At 41.1% G+C, this 21,489-nt stretch overlaps 1 protein-coding gene across 11 annotated transcripts in view; it reads left to right on the forward strand.

Moving 5' to 3' along the window:
- The window catches only part of nectin1b (nectin cell adhesion molecule 1b), a 152,063-nt gene that overhangs the window by 46,364 nt on the left and 84,210 nt on the right, over positions 1 to 21,489 (forward strand). For all 11 annotated transcript variants that reach the window (XR_010573926.1, XM_063492396.1, XM_063492397.1 and 8 more), the window contains exons 2-5: positions 2,344 to 2,715; positions 4,465 to 4,764; positions 6,311 to 6,428; positions 10,640 to 10,791. Coding sequence is in view for 10 of the 11 variants with exons in the window: in XM_063492396.1 (XP_063348466.1) it covers positions 2,344 to 2,715; positions 4,465 to 4,764; positions 6,311 to 6,428; positions 10,640 to 10,791 (942 nt within the window). In the remaining variant the exon portion in view is untranslated. The remainder of the gene's footprint in view (positions 1 to 2,343; positions 2,716 to 4,464; positions 4,765 to 6,310; positions 6,429 to 10,639; positions 10,792 to 21,489) is intronic.

Raw genomic sequence — 21,489 nt, forward strand, 5'->3', positions numbered from 1 at the left:
TTTTACAAGAAAAATCTTAACATAACAGTCGCTGCCGGTACTTAAGACAGTTTGACAGCCTTGCATACACAGAATTCGCTTTCCCCTCTTCCTCAGATCCTTGTATAGTTAAAGATCAACTACATCAGATATTGTAGTGAGTGAGTGTATACAGAAATGGATTTCTCTCACGCATTCTTACACATTTTAAAGCCCCCCTGTGGAAACTTTATTTCTGAGGGCAGCGATTATCCATCATTGTGATGCAGTTATTCAGCGTTAAAGAGCCGCTCTGCTTGTGGTGCATATGTTTAGGCCCCACTTCTCTACTTGAGACCACAGCATATTTTCAGTCCGTTTATGAGTGGATACATTGGTGGCTTTATGAGTCCTGCGTGATTAACGAAGGAATTTCAGTCTTTCTTCCTGCGGGTAGTTGTGTATCCATAGAAGATAATTATGGCTGCCTCTGGTTGTAAATACAAGCTCAGTCAGGGGCTGTCGCTTCAGGAAATGGGACATCATCAGACTTCACCTGGAAACTACCATAAATTGTAGCACGAGATAACAAAGAAGTGTTGAAACAACAGGATATAGGTGCCCTACAATGGCACATCTGTTCAGACTGCTGACACTGCAGAGCTCAGAGCAGGTTTAAGTGAAACTTGTACTTGTTTGTTATCCATGAAGAAGACCTATTACTACAGATAATAATAAGAAACCAAAAAAATGCACTAGTTACCTTCAGCATTAATTTCAATTCAATTCAATTTTATTTATATAGCGCCAAATCACAACAACAGTCGCCTCAAGGCGCTTTTATATTGTAAGGTAGACCCTACAATAATACATACAGCAAAACCCCCCCAAATCATATGACTCCCTATGAGCAAGCACTTTGGCGACAGTGGGAAGGAAAAACTCCCTTTAAACAGGAAGAAACCTCCAGTAGAACCAGGCACAGGGAGGGGCGGGGCCATCTGCTGCGACCGGTTGGGGAGAGAGAAGGAAGACAGGATAAAGACATGCTGTGGAAGAGAGACAGAGATTAATAACATGTATGATTCAGTGCAGAGAGGTCTATTAACACACAGTGAGTGAGAAAGGTGACCGAAAAAGAAATACCCAGTGCATCATGGGAATCCCCCAGCAGCCTACGCCTATTGCAGCATAACTAAGGGAGGATTCAGGGTCACTTGATCCAGCCCTAACTATATGCTTTAGCAAAAAGTTTTAAACCTAATCTTAATTAGGCTTAAAACTTAATGCATTCTTTTTCAACTAATCAGTTATTCAGTTTGGAAAAATTGCTGCTCTCACTGAATGACATCCATGACTGAAATGACATCCATGTTGAGACTACAGATTGTGTCAAGCCAATAGACCCAAACCCCAAAATGTTCTGTTTATACTGATATACAAAAAAGTATCCAATGATCAATTCTGACAAATCGGAATGTGTGAATAAGGGAGTGACTTGAGTAATTATTCTTCCTGTCACTTAATTTTCCATCTTATGATTCCAGTTCTTAATAAAGGCATAGAGACTGTAAGGGACAGTTAATTCAAGGCTGATAACTGCTAATGTTAAATAAAAAGCAAAAACGCATTACAAAGAACAGTATTCAACAGTTCAGTTTAGCACAAGGTCAATATATGCATAAAAGACTAAACCGAAGGTCCATGTTCTCTAATTGACCTTTTCTTTTGCCACCATGCTCCGCACAGGCTTAGATAGTAAAGGAGGAGTGCCTAATTGCTGGGTTCTTTTAATACAGCTAATGTGTGTGTTCTCATTGTTTTGAGTGCTTACACAGGACTACACATTGTTTCTCCTAATAGGAGCTCCAGGCAGTCATTGAAGTATTTGTGAGTAAAAAGTAATTAAAATTACAATGGGCTACCCAGTGTGTTGCTGGGTAGGTGGAGGAGAGCGCAGCAGACGACGACTTGGCTCCAGCTCACTGCCCTTGTACTCATTCATTAGTGATGCATTGGTTCTCGCTCGGCCCTCCCATCTCATCAGAAACAGCACCTTTGTGGACAAAGACAGGCTTGTATGGATGTGCCCATTATGTTAATAACAACTCCCCCAGCTTTCGCACACAACCACCACCATGAACCAACTTTTTTATGTATAGGGGGCAGATATAGTATCTGTGGCACACAGGTGCGTATGGCTGAATCCACGAGTCTGACTTCTGAGTGTTGTGCGTGCTTGTACTACCTAGGAGGCTGAATTGACTCCTTGACTTTCAGTGCATGTACTTGCTATTGACTGGAGTGCTTGCTTGGCCTTGGACACTTGTTAATTGTAATTAAATGGGTTTTTTTTTTCCTTTCCGCCCCCCTCTTTGTGTCTAGCTGGCAGTGGACAGATGGTACAAATGGACACCAGTAAGTCTGGCTTCGTGGGTTCACAAGTGGAGCTGCGCTGCGTTTTCAGCAACAGTAATCCACCAGTCAAGATCTCCCAAGTAACCTGGCAGAAGCTTCTCAATGGCACCAAACAGAATGTGGCCATTGCCAACCCGGCCCTGGGTGTGTCTGTGCTGCCGCCCTTCAAGGAGCGGGTCAGCTTCAAGCATGCAGCTGTTCGTCATCGTACTCCCTCATTGGAAGACACCACAATTGTGTTCTCCAACCTGCAGCTGTCCGACGAGGCTGCCTACATTTGCGAGTATACCACATTTCCTGCAGGCAACCGTGAGAGCATGGTCAACCTCACTGTGTATGGTAAGAACTGCACTGATTTTAATTCTGCTTTAATCTGTAATTTGAAAGGAACATTTTTTCCTAATCTGGTTTTAGCAAAAATAAAGCAGTTCTGTAGGGATCTAAATCTTAGTAATCTAATCGCTCATTGTTTCCCATTCTCCGGGCTTGTGTCTAGAATTTATCTAAGACTTATCTCCAGTAAAGCAGTAGCTGAACATTCAAAACATGTTCTGAATGTATATATGGACCTTTAGGGTTTCTCATTAAAATTGTGATCTTTTTCAAAGTGCGCCAGAGATTAATGGCAGTAATATTCCCAAAATGCTGCCTGATAAACATCCATCTTCAAGACATCTACGTTTAAGAAAGCCTAAATTGTGGCGAGATCAAATTATTAAGCTTAATCCACCGAGTGAATGGGAACATTTAAAATTACCAGCTTCTGGGAAACAGAAAGTATGTCTTTAGTGAGTGGAACAACCTGCCTAACATACTCTGTGACTTCTTACAAAGATCCTATGGAAAAACGTTGGGTAACTTTTCCAGTGAAGTATATGTGACTACCTTTAGAGTCAAGATAAGAGAGTAAAAAAAAACTAAAACCAAAACAGGTTAATCGTCTGAACATCAGTTAAGGAGTTATTTCCTGGAGCATGCTTATGCTGGTCTGATGAACAATCAGAGGAATGAAAACCCTGTTGCTTAAATTTGTTGTCCTATTGACGTTTTGAGTCAGATAAAACAGGGTCAACCTGACAACCTGAGTGAAAGGCTTAGTAAAAGCATATTTACAGCTCTTCTCTTCAATGCCCATTGCTACAGGCTGTGTTGTAAAATAGACTAAAAACCGTAGACTGGCTGCTTTCTATATGTTTGCTGAAGATCTCGGTATAACTGTCCTCTTTGTTGTTGAAACTGTAGTAGTTGCAGAGCAGCACCAACAGCCACGTCAATGAATAATATATATGTTGGTGAATTCCATATAACATGGGCCTAATAGCTTTTATAAAACAGGAAACTTTCGCAGAGGTTAGTTGATAAAAATGGCAGGTGAAATGGAAATCAATAGGAGCACTTCTGAGTGTATAATTTGGCTTGAATTGTAGTGTGGCAAAAAAAGAGTTCTCGAGATGTAGTTTATCTTGGAAAGAGGCAGCTTTGAAAAGGTTGCGTGCTGACACTGATTAGAGAGCTAATTAGAAATTAAGTGTTGGTTTGTGTTCTATTAAGCACCAGTAAAAGAAACAGCACTTGGCTTAAGTAGTCCCTGTTGCCGGGTCTTCTTAGTCAGCTCCGAGTCCCCATTTTGTGTCATTTGGCCTCCCAGGACTTTTTAGGCTTCAGTGACTCAGTTTTTAGGCTCAGTGAACATCAGGAACATGTGTGCAGATAACCAACCGGCAGCCTTCAAAGAGGCCTCTTTATAGCCTATCTCTTTCAGTTGTGCATTTGCTCAAGCTCAAGCCTGCCTTTTGATGTACTAAGAGTAGATTTCTGATTGGCAACTCACAAAGGATTGAAATTGGATGACTGCGCATTTGGGTAGGCAAGTGGGTTCTACATCTGAGAGCTTTGAGGAGGGAAGGAAGAAAAACAATGTTATTTTCATCTCAGCTTCTTAGTTTAATTTACTTCAGGAAATTGATTGTTAGAAAAGCAGACAAGACTAGACACTAAAATAAAATGGAAAGTGAAATTAAAAAATCAAGCTCATTCTTGAGTGACCCTTTTCTTCCTGAAAATTAATTTCTCCTTTCTACTCTGCAGCTCGGCCCATGACACGTATGACCTTGACAACCCCTACGATTGTGGCTAGGGCTCAGAAGCGTAAAATGACAGTTGCAACTTGTGTATCTGCGAATGGAAAGCCCCCAAGCGTGATCAAATGGGATACCAGGTTGAAAGGCGAAGCCACTTACCAGGAGACTCGCAACCAGAATGGGACAGTGACGGTCCGGAGCAACTATGTGGTGATACCGAGCCGCGAGACCCACAAACAGAAGCTCACGTGCATCGTCACGTACCGAAATGAGAAGATCACAGACAGCGTGGTGCTCAACGTCCAGTGTAAGACAGCACTCTCCTACTACTTCCACTATTTTTTGTCTGTGTTTTTATTTTGTCCTGCATCCATGTGATGATTTTGTCACCAGATCACACCAGTCAGCACAGTATACACCAAAAAAAGGTTAATTACAAGAAAAAAACTGAGCAGTAAACTACAGCACCAGACTCAGTCTAAGCATGTTAGAAATCAAGTTTTCCCAGTTCTATTGACATAACTAATAGAATCAATAATTAATAGAATGACTGAATAAACAATTATTCAAGACAAACACTATTTACAACAAATATGTATTTAGAGAAAAATCAGTGCTTAAACAAGACCTGTTTTTCAATGTTGTGTTGGCAGGTGTACAATGGCTCTTTTAAACTGCTGTATTATTTGGATGGCATGACCAAATATTTTAACCTTTTTTCAAGATTCTGGTGTTTTCAAGCTATTATTATTAATATTATTTTTGCAAAAGTAGGCTTAGGAAATGTTGAAATGTATTATTGTCATCATTAAAAAGCTGAATAAATAAATAAAATTAAACCACACAACCAAAACAATAGCCTGCCAGTCTACTTTTAGGGTATATTAACAACAGTTAGTATTTGGTGCAGGGCTTTAGACTCAGTCATTAACAGCTGGCTGGTTCTGCTTTTCAGGTAGATGTAATGCCAGTTTTTGTTGCCACTATTTTCCCTGAAATTTTCAAAGTGAGGCTTTGAAACAAGCTCCATTGGAGCCTGTCCTTTTAAACGTTGTGGCAAAATGTATTCTATCATCCACCAGAAAAAAAAACTTCAAAACATCAGACAAAGCTTCTTCTCTTTATATATTACTTTCGGGCATCTCTGCTCTCTTTTCTTCAACATCCATCTTGAATGTAGGGACAGAGCCAGCGGTTAACTGACTATTATGCTACCTGGCTAGATAGCATTATCCAGGATGGCATTCAGCTGTATAATTTTATAAATGTGCAGTTATTATCACTATGATTGGTCATATGTCATAGATTTTCTTTTGCCTTAAGACAGGTAAATGTTCAGTGATGTCTATATAATTGTTAGAACAGTGAGTAATGAGGGTGTTAATAGAATTAATAGGTGTCCTTTCTGAATAAGCACTCCAAAGTGCTCCAGGTGGCCAAAATCATAATGCAGTTATGTTTATGTAACTAATACATAAACACAGTTGGCATTTTGTCTGCATTATTTGTATCGTGCATTATCTGAAATTATTAGCAGTATACCATTAGATCCTGTGAACTCCTTACACTACTTGTCCATTCCATCTTTAATATGCGGTTTTCATGTGAATAAGTAGCATAAAGATAAAAATTAAATGTGAAGAAGTAGATAATTTGTTTGTTTGTTTTTTTTTTAGATCATCTGATCAAGACGATTTTTGATCCATTGTCTCAAGCTAATATGAGCTATCAGCTACTTTAAAGTGGATGGGTTTTGAAAGGCAAACTGCTAGTGTCCTTCAGCAAAGGCACAATGATAGAGCAGTGGATTATGTTCCACAGGGATAACTGACAGGAGTGCTCTTTCCTTGCAGATGAACCCGAGGTGCAGATCGAGGGGTTTGATGGAAACTGGTACCTGAACCGTCAGAATGTTCAGCTGACCTGCAGGGCTGATGCTAACCCCCCTGTCACGATCTACCAGTGGAAACTGTAAGTATGGCTAAACCGTAACAAAACTCCTTGAGGCTCAGAGGATGAGGCTGCAAGGATACATGCTGTTTTTCTCAGGTTAAATTTCTAGGGGAGGAAAAAAAAAAGTTTTATAGAGGGCTTACTAATGCAAAGGGAGGCAATTTCACCAAATGGTCAAAGTGAACATTTGTTTCAAGGCATATATACAAGAAAGTAATCTTCAAAGATAAAAACGCTGCCGCTTCCTTCATCCTCTCCAGAAATGTGTCTCAGTTTATTTGTTTGTTTAGAAAACATGTAATGAAGATAAGACTAGGACCTAAGGCAGAGCACAATGGGCCTATTACAGCAGCAACATATACCCCTATCTCCCCGATGGTCACAGATAGTGGGAGATAAATGCAAACAGAACACCATTTGCTTTGCTTTTGGGGTTGTGCTTTGAAGTCGGAGGGCCAGGATGCAGGTAGAGGGGTGAGAAAGCATCTTTGTTAGTGCTGTTGTGTTCTCTGAAGGGCACAGATGCAGCAGTTTGTCCCCGAGACAGTGAAGAGAGGGCTGAAACTGAAGCTGAAGTGGGAACCATGGATTAAGCCCACATACCGCAGGCCTGACATCAGGGCTTTCGCCTGAGAGCCTACCACTGAAAATACAAAGGCTAGAACAGACACAAACATGATTTCGAGCTGTTGGAGAATTGCTAAGTAACCTCAGGTTTGATCTGCTCTGAGGAACAACATAAAAAGTGGGCTTACAGAAATAATGAATATAAGTACTGAGATATAAAAAAATAAAAATAAATGCATAACTGCCATAATTTCAACTGATCAAACCCCTCACTGCCTTTGAATATCAGATGCAAGTACCAAAAAAAAGACGAGGAAAGAATAAAGAAGTAAAGTGGGCGCGGTTCTTCGGGTATAAAGAGTATCACCTTTTTAAATTCAAGTATTATATTATAAAATTGAGAGATAAATGTAGCAATTTGTCCTTTAATTGCTTAGTAAAAGAAAGGTTGAGAAATATGTCAGTGGACTTGAGTGGATGTGGATTAATAGACCATTGTGCCCTCATTGTATCTACTCTACAGACGACTGTTGGATTTTAATGAGACAGAAGGGGTTTCTTTTTCTCCCGTTCTGTCTTATTCATAGATTTAGCTTTCAGGGCAGAAAGACCGATACTTACTGATATATAGACATAGTAGCAGAAGACGAAGACAAAATGGATATTCTGTTTGGCCTGTTTGGGTTTATTTTTTATCAGAAGCAAGGCGAGATTTAGGGAGATAGAGGAAGATAGGAAGAGAAGAGGATGCGAAGAGGAAGAGATGTTAAGAGATGTGATCTAGAAAGACGAGGGCACAGTGCTGACAGATAGGAGAGGACGGCCATTGCTGCACTGAAAATGAGATGCCAAATCTGTTGTGAAGGTTCCCCTGGGCTCCACTGTGGAGGTCAGCACAAGGCTGTGACGGAACGATCCAGAACAAGCTGGCAGGATTGCGTCACACTCAACTCCAAACACAGAGATCTAAAAAGGAATTGCAGCAAATATCAACAAGAATTCAATATATAAATTCCAAGAAAAAAACACTACATAAAAGGTTTATTTTATATATTTTTATTTTGTGTTGTGTTCAATTTACTGTTGGAACTATAATTAAAAAAAGTTTGCTTTTACTTTGCACAATCACTTTCTGCCTTCATATATAGTCCTTGAGGAGAGCATCTAAGCCTCTTTGATTTTGTTCTCCTGTTCTTAGAGCACAATGCCAGAGCTATTTCTCAAAATGGGTTAATGGGGAGCTTCACTCAAGCAGCTCAGCTAAAAAAGGAATGCATCCTGTATGAACTGTGTTGTTTGTTTTTGAAATGTTTGTTCGTACAGCATCATTTCTGGAGTCTGTTTTAAGTGCACACAGCAGTTTTGAGTGGGCATTAGAAAAATAAGTGCAGGAAGGGTGAGCTAAAAACATGGCTATTCTTTCACACATTCAATTCACTACAGTTATAAGTTGTTTTTAAAAGAAAAGAGAGAAAGTATTTCAAGCAGACACATCATTTCCCGTTAAAAATACAAATCTGTATTATTTAAAGTAGACTGCTGCATTCCACGGTGTAATTGCTGCAGACTTAATTAGCCAGCTTACTTATCTGTATTGTGAAAAATATGATTCTATTAGTCATGTCAATGAAATGCCACAATAAAACAACTGTTGGTTACATTTTTTAGTCACCAGTCAGTGTGAATAAAACCTGGAGAGCCCTCTAAATTATATTTAAGTTGTATAACAGCCTTGTACAACTACTTCTGCTTAAGCACTTACTAAATATTTCTCCTGTTGCCTGGGGTTTCTCCAAAAGAATAACATTTCACATTACACAAACTTAAATTATAAGCGGACAGATGTGTGATTAAAAAGAGCAATCCTGTTAATTTCTTCTTTTAACTAACATTAGGTTGTGATCTTATCCGTTTACTATTACCAGTCCCATTATTATTGGTAGTATGTTTTTCACCTCCACATAATATTGTTAGTTGTTAAATGTTGCTGATTGGCATACTGTCCACTCACACCCACACCTATATGCATACACATATCATATATATGCATGCGCATGACTGGCTACCCAGTGAATAGAGAATATACATAACTCATAAGTTGTTTGTTAGTCTTTCATTTTTCTGGTTCCGCACACACGTGCACACGCAGACACGCATTCAAATGTCTGACACAAATGCAGACATCTTCGGTAGTGGCAGAGTCCGTGGTGAATCACAGTTTGCCGGCCTTTCATTTCTGCAACAAATCAATTGGGCTTTGCAGAACTCAGCATTTGATAGCGGCTCACAAGGTAACTGATTATTGAATCGTGACATACTGTATTGAGGGTTGTTTGCGGCTCCATTGCAATTGCTTTGCCAAGGTGGCCAATGAAAACAGCTCAGCCGTAGCTCTTTCTATTACTTTTGTTCTGAACTATGGACTTTTTGTTGCTACGAAAATATGCTGTGGTATTTTTTTTATTTTTATTTTGCCTTGTTTTCACATTTTCTTCTGTCAGATAAATTTAACCACACGCAGATCAGCTATTTGTACTTAACGTTTTTATTAAATACCTTGTCGGTGTGTCGTAGGCCCTGTCATTGCAGAGCCTTGTTAAAAGCCTGTTAAGTGAACCTCAAGTGCTTGATGTGTGACCATTGTGAGCATGAAACTTAATATTGTTGCCTCGCTGTGATGTTATTTTGTTTTTCTCTCACTGTAATGAATAGGAACACTACATTGTTTTTGATGTTCTTGCACGCCTGCGCTTCTCAGTGTGCCTTTCTGAGCCCACAGTAGTGGAGGAAATCTTTGCAGCATCCTTATTGATTAAAGAAACACCAACAACCAGCAGCTCACCTCAGTCAGACCAGGGGGCTCTTTAATATTATCATGATGTTTTGTAACTCTGCTCAAGCTGGGCCTATTCAGAGCAGGTGATGAGGCTAATTGAGGGAAAAGCAACAGGAAACATCTAATTGTCGTGAAATTTGATGCCTTTTCTAGCCTCCGGGCTCCATAAAAAGGGTCCAGATAATACAATAGAGGCTTTGTTTGTTCATGATCCATGGCCTCAAAGTCTGCTGACCTGATCAAAGGACATGAGCAAGTCTGAACACAGTAGAGATAGTGAACCATGAAGACAAACACCTCAGGCAGGAGAAACAGGCTGCAGTTCTCAATGACAGCACAGCATTTGGTAGATTCTGCATTTATCGCTTGATCAGCTGCCTCTCCTGACAGCTCCCCTGAGTTTTGACTTCAGCCATGTGTGCTGTGCTGTAGTTTAGGAAGGAAGGCCCCCCATCCCCTTTACCCCCTACAATCCTCTCCTCTGCCACTGTTTTGTATTCCACGTGTCAAAAAGTCCATGTCCTCAGGCATCAGCTATATCTTACCTGTTTGGACCTGCTGGGATTCCCTGTCCTCATAATTTTGTTTGGACTTGATGGATGATGGCTGAAATATAGCACTGTCAAATATTCTTGGTATTTATCTCACCCCCACATCCAAGTTTGTTTGGCACTAGAGACTGTATTTTTTATGCGCTTTGAATTGCATTGCTGCATCTGGGAGGGTTTTTTTTTTCCTTTTTTTTCAGTGGTCTGGAGTAATTCTGCCTTTTTATGGTGTCTGCATTATTGTTCCTCTCTCTTTTTCTCTCTCTCTTTCATCGCAGTTTGAATGGCTCCCTACCCAGCAATGTGGAAATCAAGAACAACACCTTGTTCTTCAAGGGTCCTGTGACCTACGACTTGGCTGGGACGTATGTCTGTGACGCTACCAATGGCATCGGGACTCGCACCGGCATTGTGGACGTCAACATCACAGGTAGGCTGATTAAGCTGGTCATTTCTCTCTCTCCAGTAACTCTGGCATGGCCTGATCAGTGCAGTAGCCCTCTAAAAATTCAGTCAGAAAGGATCAGACCCCCTTCTGCCCAAATAAACACAGCTATCAGTGCACATGCACATACCAGGTGATTGCAGCAGATCGCCTGCGTAGTTTCAATGTGGATCCAGCTTGCCTTAGCTGTGGGGCACCCTGCTGAACAGTGTGGCAGGTTGGGTGAAAAAAAAATCCTCTCTGTTTGTGTATCAGAGTTTCACACACTGTGAGAACCACCGCCCCCCTCCCGACCTGCCCTGTTACACATCCAAGCACATGTGTGGGAGCAACATAAAGCAGGTCTATTATCAGTGCCTAAAATAACATCAAGGAAATTGGGGGTTTGAGGTGAGGGTACTGTATTGATCATAGTTTGCTTGCATCATGCTCACATCTCTCTGAGCTCTGTGCTAGTTCTTTTGTCTCCTCCTCTTCTTCTTCTTCTTGTCTTCTGGGAAAACAAAATGCTGAACAAAACTGATTCAGTTTCCTTGTATTCCACATAATTGTTGGCACACACGCACTGTGGTTCCTCTGGGTTCTTATCCATAGGAGGCGATATTATGCCCTCAAAGCCCCAACTGCAATATATGCCAGATCTGACCTTGCTAGACAGACTACAAATGTGGAGATCATCTTTTATTGCTACCAGCTGTGTGCGTGTGGTATTGGGAGACTGTCACAGTTTTGCTCTGGTCGGACTGGAAAGTCTTTTCCCCTTTGCTCTCTGCGCTGCTTGGTTTCTGGGAAGCTGAGGTGTTCTAACTTGCATTGCTTTGCATGTTGACTCATGTTGTGTCTCTGGAAACGCTCTGCTTGGTGTGAAGTGAACAGCTGCGCCTTACAGTATCATTGCATACCTTTTTTTTTCTGTTTCCTCTCTTTCAGTGTGTTATTCTCTACTGGTAAGGGTAAGGCTAAGACAAAGAAGCTTTGTAGGATGTTGTGTGATGTCATTACCTGCATTGTGAGGAGTTGCCCTCCCAAAGCAGATGGGCTAGTAGCGTTATAATAGAGGTTTCAAAGGAGTGGGAACAGGCCTTTCTTATCGAACAGAAGATGAGGAAGTAATCTGCTGTTAGGAAATCGCTGTGCACCAGCTTGTATTGAGTAACTGGGTTCCAAGGAGATGTACTGTTTGGCATAAAGTACTGTACCCCTTTTTGGAAAGGCAAAACAAAGGCACCAAAGTAATTTTCTATTTCTTCTTTTTCATTGATTGCTTAAATTAACAAACCACATTGCTATTGTCCCAGTAGTCTTTCTGTTTATTCTCATCATTTGTCTATATAATTGTATCGAGTGAGTGAGGTGAACAATGCGTGGGTACATGATGTGAGTACGTTCGCTTTCAGGTCGCCTCCGTGCAAAATTGGAATCTAAGCATTCTGCTTTGTTTTTGTCTTTGAACCTTTTGAGTTTTGAAGAAGTTTGCACTGTGCTCAGTAGCAGGTTAGAGGAAGCGTAATGACTAATTCCGAGGCTGTGAAAATACATTTGGTTCTCAGTAGTAGGTCATTGTTCCTTTCTGTCACTCTGCATGTTTACAAATAATGAATGTGCTTCGTTATTACAGTTATTACATATAATTATGCATTAAAACTAATTATTGAAAATTTTCTACTTGACAGTTAGATTGTCACTTGATATTTGGAGCTATAATAACTGCCGTCAAAGAAAAAATATATATCAAACATTAAATGCCACAAAGCACCCAGTGGTCTGTTTGCCGTCTCTGTAGTAACACACTGGCTGAATATTTTGTTGTTCTGTACTATTTGATGGCAAAAGTTCCCAATTTCTTTTAAGGATATATTCCCAAAGGGTACCGCACAAGTCTTAAAAGCATGTTGCCAGTTCCCATAGTAACAGTTACAAGTTAAAGGGAGAACAGCCAGATTCCCCCTGCGTAAGCACAGTTCAGAGCCTCAGCTCTGACATGGAGCCCCATCAAATTGCACAATGCCTTATAAGCAACTCAGGTTGATTTGAAGCATTAATGCAGTTTCCTGCTTTAGGATGCACACAAAGGGCGACAGAGGCGGTCTGCCCCCGTGTCTCGTGCACTAGCAACATGGATATCTTGCAGTGGTGTGATGCATCTGCTTATGCGGTCTTTGCTGATAATGTGAAATTGATAGCATTCCCATCTTAGTGTGTACTTGTCACCAGAAACTCTAAACTTTCGGTTCAGGAGACATTTGTGTGACTGCAGATCTGCACGGCTGACATGACTGAAAAGACCTTTACATGGGAACTTCAGGGTGTTCACAACATTTCCTATTGACTTTTCTGAAGTGCTCTTTGCTGCCTTGACATTGGCAGTGCATAATGACCCAGTGGCGCTGGTGTAAGAAGTGTGCTGATGCTTCATTAACTTCAAAAAGCATCTTTGTGCTTTGCAACTTCAGAGAGGTCTGGCTGAGACATAGCAGGTGAGAGAGCCCACTGCTGGCTGCTGTTCTTGGCTGCACCATTAGGCCTCAGTAATCCTAGCTAAGTGTACTGTGCTGAAAAGGACCAAACCAATAGCTTCGGCACATTTGTTCAGAACCTCATATAGCTGCTAGAGCTGCCAGATTTTTTTGACCATTGAAAACACAAAATAATAATTTATTTCCCTTGTTAAAAGCCCATTTTAATGGTCTTTGAACATGGAGACTCCCAGGAGAGTTTTGTGTTACTAGAGTCAATAAATCATCATTGTTCCTGGTCTTTTTATCCTTTATTAAACTCTATCATTGACAAATATGACACCCAAGCAATCTTGTCACTATTATACATAATTTTGTCCATAGAAAGATTTATCCATATGCATACGTTTGGTAGTAATCCTTTTTTGTTTTCAAGTTCACTTATAGATTGCCACCATAATGTTCACCTGCTGTGGCGACAGCCTTGCTTGATGTCAGGAAGATAAAACGTCCATGACGTCTCATTTGTATAGCAGAAAAGCTATTTTCCCACAGTGGAATGCAGCACACGTGGGGGATTTTAAGAAAGTGTGTTTTAATCAAACTAATCAGTTTTCATGGACAGATTGGTGGAAGCTGCATAACTGTCACCTAGGCAGATAGCAGGGCCACAGAGCACCTTGTTTCAATTAGTTCTGAGATAGTGTTTGCTGCGGAGATGGCATCGACTATGGTCGAGTCACATGGGCTAAAATGGCTCTCTCCAAGGACATGTGTTCTGGAGAAATGGTGTCACTTGTCAGAATCTAATGAAGCACTCTCCTGTTTTAATCAATCCTCGCTCTCAGAAAAAGAGGTGGAAAGGAAGTCTAGGGGAAAAGGAAGAGAGGGAGGGGGAGGGATCTATAGCAAGGGAGATGAGTTTCATGTAATGGGCCTCTTCTTAGCAAATACCTCACTCATTTACATGCAGTTCAGAAATCTCCTGAGAGAAAGTTGACAAGTCGTCAGATCTGATTAATCAGCTAATTACCAACGGGTATCAGAGGCCGTGTTAAAAAATAGAGACAATTAAACAGCCTCACAATGTAAGTTATTTTTGATGAATCCTTCTCAGCAGCCTTTAACTGTCTAATAGGAATGTCACTCAAGCAGTCACCCCTGTAAAATATTGCAGCTGAGAAAGCCACAGGAATAATGCGGTTAAACCTCAAAGATCCTCCCCAACTTAAGAGAGACAGAATCAGTCTTTCATTAAGATAATCAGCTTTTCCACCATCAGACTCTGTTTTTGTGCTCGGAACAAATCAATGCTGCCATCTTAAATTTCTTCCTAGTGCTTAATAAGTTCTGATGAATGGCTGTTTTGCGAGGATGGCCTTACAATTATGTCATTATCACCCCTGAGAAAGGATATGTGTGGTTTTATTCTTGGCAGCGCACAGTTTTGTGACATGTGGGAAAATTAGCTTCAGTGAGGGGGAAGTGCATTTGTTTACTCGTTTTAACCTTGACTCACCCACACACCAGCACTCGTCTTTGAGAGATAGGGGCCAGAGTGAGTCAAAGACGTTGCATTATTCCAGCCATATTAGCAGGATCAGCTATGAATGATGATATCAGATCAGCTAGGGGTCAGCTAGTATGTGAACCTTTGGATGATTCCCCTTACAGCTTAGCAGCGCTAACTTTCATCCTCCTTTGTCAGAGCTGTGGCAGAGAGCTGCTTTAGAGAGCAGAGGTGCAGTCAGCTTTGCCACAGGGCTTTACCAGTTGGGTTAAACTGGATGGAGTGAGAGCGTTCTCATCAATTTAGCAAGAAAGCGTGAGGATGGATCCTTCTGTAAGCACAGTCAACCGGTGCCAACATCTGTTCACGCTTCCCTGAACACGCAATAGTTGGCTGCCATGTGAGAAAATGAAGTTTAGAAAGAAGAGGTGGGGGAGAAATCCTAGTCATGTGCCAAAATTATTTGAATAAAAAATATATATATAGTTAGAGATGTATAGGTAATGCATTCATGACACTGAAGGAGAAATTTGAGTTCATCTGTCTGATTTTTAAAATTTATTTCCAGCCAGACAGCATCGGGGACGTGAAAGAGGAAGAGAGGGCATGAAACTGTTTACAGGACTTTATGTAACAGCCTGTGTCAACTTCTAGTGTTCACTGGTTGTCACTTCTTCTTTCCTTCTAGTCCTACAACACTATAATGTGCAAAGACAGTAACACACAGTGATAGTGAGAGAAGGTGACATTGATTTAAGAAAAAAAAGGCCTATGTGGATTTTTATTTACATTATTTCTTCACCGGAAGCAAATGAGGTTATTGTCAGGAGAATTCAGTATGCCTATATAATGATTGTGAATGCTTACCCGCCAGGTTGGCAGGAAAGCAGCAGCGGGTAGTGGGAAATAGCACAGGGAGCTTCCTCAGCATAAATTTAACTTACTGACAAGAAGATGCTATCTGAGCTGACATTAGATCTTTTAATTGCCTTAAATATTATCACGACTTGAACTGGTTGTGAAACACACCCTTAAAAATTTACTTAACTTCACTAGTCTAGATTTTTGCAAGATATTTTTTCTAAAATTTGATCTCTCAAATTTTTTTTTCCGCATAGGAAATTAGCAGCTCAGGATTTAACATCCGGATTTAAAAAACAAGAAAAGAAAGAAAGAAAAAGATTTAAAATTTTTAATCACTCCTATTGGATTAAAAGTCTACTAAAACTTTATTGATTCTTCACTATTATATTCCAGTTTCCATTACTGAAAGAGTCTTTGTAACAAAATATACCAAAAATAATCTTAAACTCCCTTCAGTGACTTTGGGAAGATTTCAGCCTTCATGTGTATTATTTAAAATACTTTACGGTCCTCCGCATAACATTAAATTCCAGTAGATAATGTAGTTTATTTTTATCAGCTGTGAAACAGACATGGCGGTCAGTCCATCGCTGCAGGATCTGTTGGTTTTCTCAATGTGATAATGCGGCGATCGGTCGGTGTAATAAAACTTGCGAGACTACGGCAAGAACATCCTTGAATAAAACAAGTAATGCACCATATATTACTGACATCTAACAGCAGTGCCGCTGCGTGCAGCCATTTGTCTCTTTCTTTTCTCTGACAAAGACAAGAGACATTATGATGTCAGCTTTGCAAAGGCTCCTCTAGCTATGTGAAATTTGTTTGTCTTCGCCTGTCATGGTGGAGTCTGTCTCAATCTGTGCGCTATAGCACATTGCGCTTCTCACATCGCCGCCTGCATTATTCATAGATTCAAAGGCCACATGTGTATATCCTGTATATTATTACACTGTCACTTCAAGCAGATGCAGGTTAAGGGAGCATTTTCAGGATCTTGGTCTTCTGCTCCCTTTGCTAGCTTGTTATCACCCTTGAACTTCCTGCTTCTGCAAACCTACAAGGGTTTTGGTGTGCAGGCTGACAGAGTGACTTCTAGCCCCCACGTTCTCACTACGGGGAGGGGGAGTTGCTCTTTGCTCAGATCCTGCCAAGATCACACCTCATTATCCAAATGAGACATTAGCATGGCCCGTTCCCTCGCTTGCACAGCATAGGCCGCCCCATAAAGTCTCTTCTGTGTTGTGCTGTGCCAGGGGAAAGCACCGAGGGGGAAGATATTGTGGCTGCAGCTCATTTTGCATAAAATGGAGGAGGGAAGTGCTCACTGTGTAAAAAGAGTCTTTTTTTTATATTTGGAGAAGAAGAGATAACCCGGCTGGAGATGTGAAATGCAAATGTCACCAGGGGAGAGCATGTGAGAGCAGAGCAGCTGAGATCGTAGTGATTTATCTTAACATTTGTTTCTGCATGGCTTGCTGTTTCTGCTCTCCGGAGGATATGCAGAGGAGAGGGATGTGGCAGACAGATGGAGCAGGGGGATTGGCTGAGCCCCTTCGGCCCAGCTCACCTCCTCTGTCCCCCTCCTCCCTGTCCACCCGTGTGGTGTTGGATCTGTCACGCCTCCCTGAGAGCCTGATGAAGTAGGTCAGACGCTGTCCCGGGGTCTGACCACTGGCTCCGAAGCTGCTGCTGCTGTTGGTGATGCTTTGTGGTGATTCACTCATTACGCTCAAAAATAACAACAGGGAGAGAAAATAAAGGGGGGGGGGGGGGGGGGGGGGGGGGGGGGGGGGGGGGCAGAGAAAAAGCACAGGGTAGGATGGTGTGGTAAACAAACAGCTCGCTGACCTCTTGCTGACTTAATACGTGCTAACATGCAGATTTGTTTGCTGCATGTCTGCTGACCCAATAACTCAACTGCACATCACTTTGACTAAGCACTGCAGCCGCAGATGCAAATGCATTAATAATGTTACCTGCGTAAACATGATTTTTTAAAAGAGTTGCATTGGCATTTAGATGCTGGTGTAAATATTCATTGCTCATTAAGGGTGCATTAAAAATGATTATTGCCCCGTAGCGAAAAATGACGGATATTATACTTGCAAGAGGACCAGCTTGCTTTCTGAAATGTTCTGGAGCGCCAGTATTTTCCTGTACTTTCAAATGCGACCTTCATGTCGGATTACTGTTATAATAGTCATAACAATGGCGGCTTTGTTTATTTCAACTACAAATAACCATATATGAAAGCAGAGAGTCGGTGGTGTGAATTCTTGGTCTCAGTCAGAGATGACACGCTGTTTCTGCCGAGAGGAGATGAAAACAAGAAACAGTCGCTGTTTTTCTGACTCGATGGTCCTGCAAGTTGCTGCATGTTCACACGTTCAGGCTACAGATGATGTCACCCGTGTTTTGATTCCAGTAGTTTCACAGCATTGTCTCCTCCAGCATATCCCATCCTTCTAACCCACTGGTTTTATGACAGGGAATTGGATTTGAATTTGTGGGAAGCTTTTAATGGCACAAGTGAGGTGAGCTTGTGTCTCCGAAGTCAGTGGAAGCAAAAACAATCTATAGTGACAAATGGGAAGAAATGGCAGCTATTGGGAGGGAATATCTGATAGGCTGAAAAAGAGATTTGCCCCAGCCGCAACTCTCAAAGCAGCATGTTAAATTCCTGTCAGTGATGAGCTTTTATTCGTCGTGGCAGCATTACATTTCCATGACTTCAAAACCACTGGCAAATTCAGACAAGGGAGGTAATGAGGATCTGTTAAATCAGTGAATTAATGTGTCTTCTCTGATTGTGCCCTTCCTCACTCACTCACTCACTCACTCGCTCATTATGCCATTCTTTATTTTGTGTTGTCACTCCCCAACCTCTTAAGGCGTTTGCTCAATCTTTTTCCTTGTTGCCACTCCTCAACTTCTTAGAGTAGCCCTCTATGTTCTTTTCATCTTTTGTTGTCAGCTGCTTGTTCCTCATTTAGTCATATTAAAACACCACTCCCAGCGCCACTCTTTGAAAATCCTCTCTCATTTTCCCAGCTTCTTTCATAACCTTGTCCAAGTGATTGCGCTAAGTCTCAGGAATGTTTTTACCTGTCTCTCCTCCTTTTTTTTCATGTGCAGACATGACTGGAGCACACCCAGTAACAGTATCTGCAGGACGGAGTTGTGAAACTGTTTCTCTCACTTTAAAGCCCCCTCTGCTTTCTACAATCATTTCCTGCACTATCTCTGAGCATCTGCCGCTTCTACATTGAAATGCAAACCCCTGCTCAGAATATATGTTGTTTTCTGAAGCCACAAATCATTTTTATTACAAAATATATATGCATGTATATTATATATACACAGCATTTATTCATTTTTTTTTCTTAAGTCTCACTTGTGTTTTGCACAAATGACTCAGATGAGAAGCACTCATTGCGTTGTGAAGAAAACATATTGTGTCACTTGGATATTTTGAGGTAGTAAATCATCCACTTGATCATGTCAGATGTGAGGGTTCAGAGTGGTATGAATAACCCAATACGAAATGGCATTGTTGTTTGAGTAGCTGTAAGATTTCCTGTTATTTTTTTCCCCCTGTATAAATCTGTCATGCCTCTGGATTGAATTATAGTCTTTCACAGCACATCCTTCCACCTATTAATCTCAATACTACATTTTATTCGTTGCAACTAAAAGTTCCCCCACTATCTGCATTTTTCCTCACGGGTGTTAATAGACATTGCCTTTTACAGCATGGAACAGTATCAGGGCCATTGTTGTGCTGCTGAGATCTTTTTTATCTGTCCATTGGCAGGTAATGCCGGCAGCGAAGGCGTGCTAGTGAAACGCCTCCTCATTTTTCTGTGCTGTCAAACACCTACATAACCCAGCCATTCATTTCATTTATTTTTTGATTATATAAGGTGATTAGCTTGCACCCTAGCTGCTCTAATTTAACATAAATTCACAGAGTCCGTGAACTAGACAAAGCTGCTGTGCTGGAGATATGTTCACGTATGCACACGGCTGGTGGTGTGATTTTACAGAGGGATAAGCACAGAGAGGAAATGCGCTGGGTAACACGGTGAGAGCAGACAGTCCTCTTTGCCAACACGGCGTTTTAAGTTGCAAAATAGAAGCAGTGTTCCTGTACTGCACTCACTGATCTGATGAGCAATTTCTGGTCTTTCTGAGTTCCTCTCTCTCTCTTAAAGTGCCCCAAACACAGAGCTGAAGCTATCTAAAAACATCAGTAGTCCTCCTTCCATTGCCGCTCCAGTAAAACAACTTAATACCTCCTTTCGAAAACGCCATTTGTTGTTTTTGGTACAGCAGCTTGCAAAGCTTCCTCCAGGCTGGATACACCAGCCTAAAACCCACAAAAAATACCTGGAGGTTTACAACCTCTTTCATATCTGTGCTTTTTTTTTTTTAAATGAACACTTGTACAGTTATTAGTGTTGACATTCACATTCAGCAAATACGAGTGTCAAGAGGTAGCTTCCCTTGATGCTTTATAGGAATGAAGATGGCAGGGATCACCTTTGAAGGTTCACTGCGCCATCTTTCACTGCTGCTATTCTGCAATTTAAATGCTCTGTCCTTATGTTTTTCACCTCTTTAAATGATGGTAAATATGGAGTCTTGGCAACCTTTGAAATGCAGTACAATAATCTCCCTAATTAAGATTGAATAAGGGGACTGATGAGAGCAAAACAGATCCTAGTTACAGACGAGGGCAGTGAAGGGTAGAGGAGAGGATTACTGGAGAATATTTTTCCTTTTCTCTTTGCCCCTTCAATCCTCTGGATTTTCACCCGTCTTTGGACTTGGTGGGAGGATGTGTTCTCTAGCAGGGGTGACCTGGCTCTGCTCTCTCATTGATGTGTGTAATGAAGGCCTGTGTCTGAATAATCCCATTAGGTGGTCAGATTAAAACCTGAGCTGATATTTGAGACTGTGCCCGGCACGGCTATAGAAATTGGAGAGCTTTGCTGTCGGCCCTTGGAGAAAAGGTCCAGATGAAGAGCGGCTACGGAGAGCGACCGTGTTTGGGAGGTCTCGTCTATAGACTGATAAAGTGCCATTGTAATTAAAGCAGAGCGGAAGGCTTTAGTAGCTTCCTAACTTCGCTCACTACCATCATTTTATACTTGAATTAGGTTTGAGATTCATCATTTCCAGTAAAGAGCATTTCTCACCATGTGTAATGGCTTTGATTCACCCGTTAAGGGCAATAATTTGAAAAAGATTTTCTGCTTAAGTGGGAAATTTGTCTTTTTTGTGTTGCTTGATGAGGATGGCTTAGATTTGCTGTTATTGCAGTGGTGTTCTGATTCACCTCTATCCGACTTACTGATTACGCGTGGGGATAATTTATCTCCAAGGAACATTTAGGATTGCTCAACGTAAACCTTCATTTTTGTTCAATTATGACCCATTACTTGTAAATGAGCTTCAAATTTCAGAAAGACACTTTGCCCATGCATATTTTCCCCACCCCTGTTAGATCAACACAGATACAATTCTGCTCTCGGTTGTTGCCTTTAAAACCTTTAATAATCACCATAAATCATTTGTGTGCATGTTGTACAGACTACAGCTGAAATTCAGTCGTAAAAATGTCATAAAATAAGAAACGCATCCTTTTTCTTTTCGAATACAGCTAACATATTTAGTGTTATCAGTGTGTGTTACATTATCATGTGCCTAATGGGCGTGTAATTAAGCAGTAAGACTGGAAAGACAGTATCAGAAGGAAATGAAAAAGCAGCATGTATTTCACCTATATTGCTTTTCCCTGCCTTTTTTTAGACTTTACATACAAGTCTCTGGTTTGCTCCGTGTGAA

The sequence above is a fragment of the Pelmatolapia mariae genome, linkage group LG14 (assembly GCF_036321145.2).
Source record: "Pelmatolapia mariae isolate MD_Pm_ZW linkage group LG14, Pm_UMD_F_2, whole genome shotgun sequence".
NCBI classification, from domain to species: domain Eukaryota; kingdom Metazoa; phylum Chordata; class Actinopteri; order Cichliformes; family Cichlidae; genus Pelmatolapia; species Pelmatolapia mariae.